The 3,441-nt window shown below is 35.6% G+C and overlaps 1 protein-coding gene across 1 annotated transcript; it reads left to right on the top strand.

Moving 5' to 3' along the window:
- Positions 1 to 6: 6 nt before the first annotated feature.
- LOC116166229 lies at positions 7 to 1,605 on the top strand. Its single transcript, XM_031481096.1, has one exon. The coding sequence runs from the start codon at positions 334 to 336 to the stop codon at positions 859 to 861; it is 528 nt and encodes a 175-aa protein (XP_031336956.1). The 5' UTR covers positions 7 to 333; the 3' UTR covers positions 862 to 1,605.
- Positions 1,606 to 3,441: the final 1,836 nt, after the last annotated feature.

Below are 3,441 nucleotides of genomic sequence, written 5' to 3'. Positions count from 1 at the left end.
TCTCCCAGCCCCACTCAAATTACAAACAACCGTAACAACAAACAACATTATCAACGTCCATCCACTCTGCATGGTCTAAAACATAAACTGCATTCGACTGGTTGCACAAAAACGTTACATTCGGCTAGTCCTTCATGTCCAAATGTTCCAAACCGACGTAAGTCTGTCGGTCACATTCCGTTATCTCCTTTAGCAAGAACACCTTCGCCTTCACCACTGCCAGCGTCCCCTACTAGATCTCCAAGTCCTCTAGCATTTCCGATAGGTCACCAACCAGGTAGCTCAAATACAACGCAATCGTATAGTCCCAGTGCTGGCAACACACCTATTACAATGGCGTCGAACCAAGCAAAAAAAGGATTTGTGAGACCTAAGGCTGCCGAACCAGGATCTCCTTTGTTACGTAGAGCACTCTCGCCTGATCGCCTCCATCCTCGCAGCGCAGAAAGTAAATGCGCGCTCATATCTCCTTTATGTTCATCTAGTAAATCGCCGGTAGTTAAAACGCAAACTCGCGGCGGCAGTAGCGCAGTATGGAGATCTGCCTCGCAACCGGAACGTGACAAGGATGCAGAGCTTGAGTCGTCCGTTCCGTCGAGCAACGAAATTGTTAGCAGTAGTAATAGTGCATCCGAAAATCGGTTATCGCTGAACTTATCTAGCACCAGTGAGCCCCTTCCACGAATTGCAGAGGAGAAGGATTCACCTACAAACAGCGCTCAAGAGTGTAATAAGTCTGGGCAACTGAATGATAAAAGTTGCGTTAATCCAAAAGGAAGTGATGGAAATACAGAATGTCTCAAAGGCAAATCCTTAGGTGCTAAGGATAATAAATGTGGTAGTAAACTTCCACAAAAATAATAGTAAGACCATGAACCAGAGGTTGGTTGTGCTTTATAGAATTAAAGAGTTGTATTATTTTTGATGCAATATTTATTTTAGCGGTGGGCAATATTAAGTTTAGATATAATGATTGTAATATAATGTGATTAATGAAGTATGTGATTATTTCTCCCGTGTTAACATATTTTATATTTTTAAGTTGACCATGTAACCTCCGTTGCATGAATCTTGTAGTTTTTGTGCCACCTCACAATATATCTGGCTATTTGTGATTTTGAACAGCCCAAATCCCAATTAAATTTCAGGTTTCTTTTAATGCTTTGTGTTTTACAAATCTAAACTCGTGGTGTAGTAATGTAAAACGTGAAGTATATTCAGTTGTAGATCTCACCTTGATTCTAGGATAACCAACTGTTAGAAGTTTAGAAGGGTGTCCTTCCTGTAATTCATTCCAATATAATGTTACTTTGATAAACGTTCACGTTTTTTGTGTTAAAACACAACCTTCTTTACTGTGTACAATTGGTTTATATTACACTAACAATACCTTAAATTGATAGATGTGAATATGGAAGATTATTGTTTGTAGGTATTATATTGAACCAGGGTGTCATAGTATATATTGTTAATGTAAGTTACAAATTGTCAGAAAACTATATTTCTAGTTAACAAAATTTACCTTCGTGGGGATTTTTAAAATGTTTTCAAAATTGGATCTCAAAGAGTTTAAGTAAGTACGTGTTAATCGTTCATATATGGAGAGAGATATAAATATAGTATAAGGGATGCTCATATTTATGTATGGGATTAGTACTTAACAATACACCTTTCAATATTTTCATAAACAAAATAATTATTTAAGGGAGAAATTAATTTTTTACCATGTATATATCATTTACAATGTTTTTCATCGTAATACTTAAATTGTTTTCAAGTATTTTTCCTATATTTGCTATTGCATTGTAATTTCTAACTATTTTTGCTTGAACATATTCAAATCAAGTAAGTGTTAATAATGTATTTTAGACATAAAAATTCGCATTCTAGTGAAATTATTTATTTTTATGTTCAATAAAATTTTATTGAATGTCTTAATTTAATTTATCAATAAAAACCTGTCGGAAAACTTACCACTCCTTCCCAGTCACCACCAAAAATTTAAAATCGGTGAAATTTAGATCGGCAATACAAATTGTTTGAAATGAAGGGAACTGAAAATATGCATGAGTTGTTAGCTACACCCAACTCTTATCTTGGACAAAAATTTAAAATGTTTTTGTAATTTTGATTTTGGTCATGGTCTTATACACAGGTCTCGAATCTCGTCACAGGTGGCGCATGAGTAGAGGAATGTATGTAAATTTATAAGTGCTACTTTACGGGTTAAAGGTGCGATTCCGAAGCGTTCGGCAGATGGCGTGTGGCGTATTAATTTGATCAATGATCTTTGCTTTGATGTATTTATTTGTATGAGACTGATCCCAAGATACCACTGCAACAGGCCGTCACTTGGTTTGACACTTCAATTAAAACAGAATTTTTTAACAACCTAACATCAACCCCAATTAGAGAAACGTCTTAATAATTTATTAATAGTGCAAGAAACTAAATACAGCACATACTTACAAATTTCCAACGGGGCATTATGATCTACAGGCCAGGTGGCAATCGCCACCCGCCCCCCCCGAGCCAGTGCGCCCCTGGTTATACACTGCCTTTTTTTGAACCCCGAAATAAAAATTGTTTCAGATCGACCCGGAAAAAAAAATTTCTTATAGAATGTGGCCTGTAGAATCCATAATTTCAAACAGTTCCAAGATTGGGCTACTAGTTCAAAAGTTACAGCCCTTTGAATTTTTTTTCGAAATTGGTTTCTAGTCTATAACTTTTGATTGAGAAGTCTGATCGAAAAAGTACGAATTGATTTGGATTCTACGCACCAAATTAATAAGAAAAAGTGTTTTCCCGAGAAATTTTGGTGTAGTCGATTTTTGGTAAAAAAGGAAGGTTATACACTGCCTTTTTTTGAGGCCCGAAAAAAAATTGTCTCAGATCGACCCGGAAAAAAATTTTCTTATAGAATGTGGCCTGTAGAATCCATAATTTCAAACAGTTCCAAGATTGGGCTACTAGTTCAAAAGTTACAGCCCTTTAAATTTTTTTTCGAAATTGGTTTCTAGTCTATAACTTTTGATTGAGAAGTCTGATCGAAAAAGTACGAATTGATTTGGATTCTACGCACCCAAATTAATAAGAAAAAGTGTTTTCCCGAGAAATTTTGGTGCAGTCGATTTTTGGTAAAAAAGGAAGGTTATACACTGCCTTTTTTTGAACCCCGAAATAAAAATTGTCTCAGATCGACCCGGAAAAAAAATTTTCTTATAGAATGTGGCCTGTAGAATCCATAATTTCAAACAGTTCCAAGATTGGACTACTAGTTCAAAAGTTACAACCCTTTGAATTTTTTTTCGAAATTGGTTTCTAGTCTATAACTTTTGATTGAGAAGTCTGATCGAAAAAGTACGAATTGATTTGGATTCTACGCACCCAACCCAAATTAATAAGAAAAAGTGTTTTCCCGAGAAATTTTGGTGTAGT

Source organism: Photinus pyralis, unplaced genomic scaffold, assembly GCF_008802855.1.
Source record: "Photinus pyralis isolate 1611_PpyrPB1 unplaced genomic scaffold, Ppyr1.3 Ppyr1.4_LG3a, whole genome shotgun sequence".
NCBI lineage: Eukaryota > Metazoa > Arthropoda > Insecta > Coleoptera > Lampyridae > Photinus > Photinus pyralis.
This window is presented reverse-complemented; position numbering and strand designations above follow the sequence as displayed.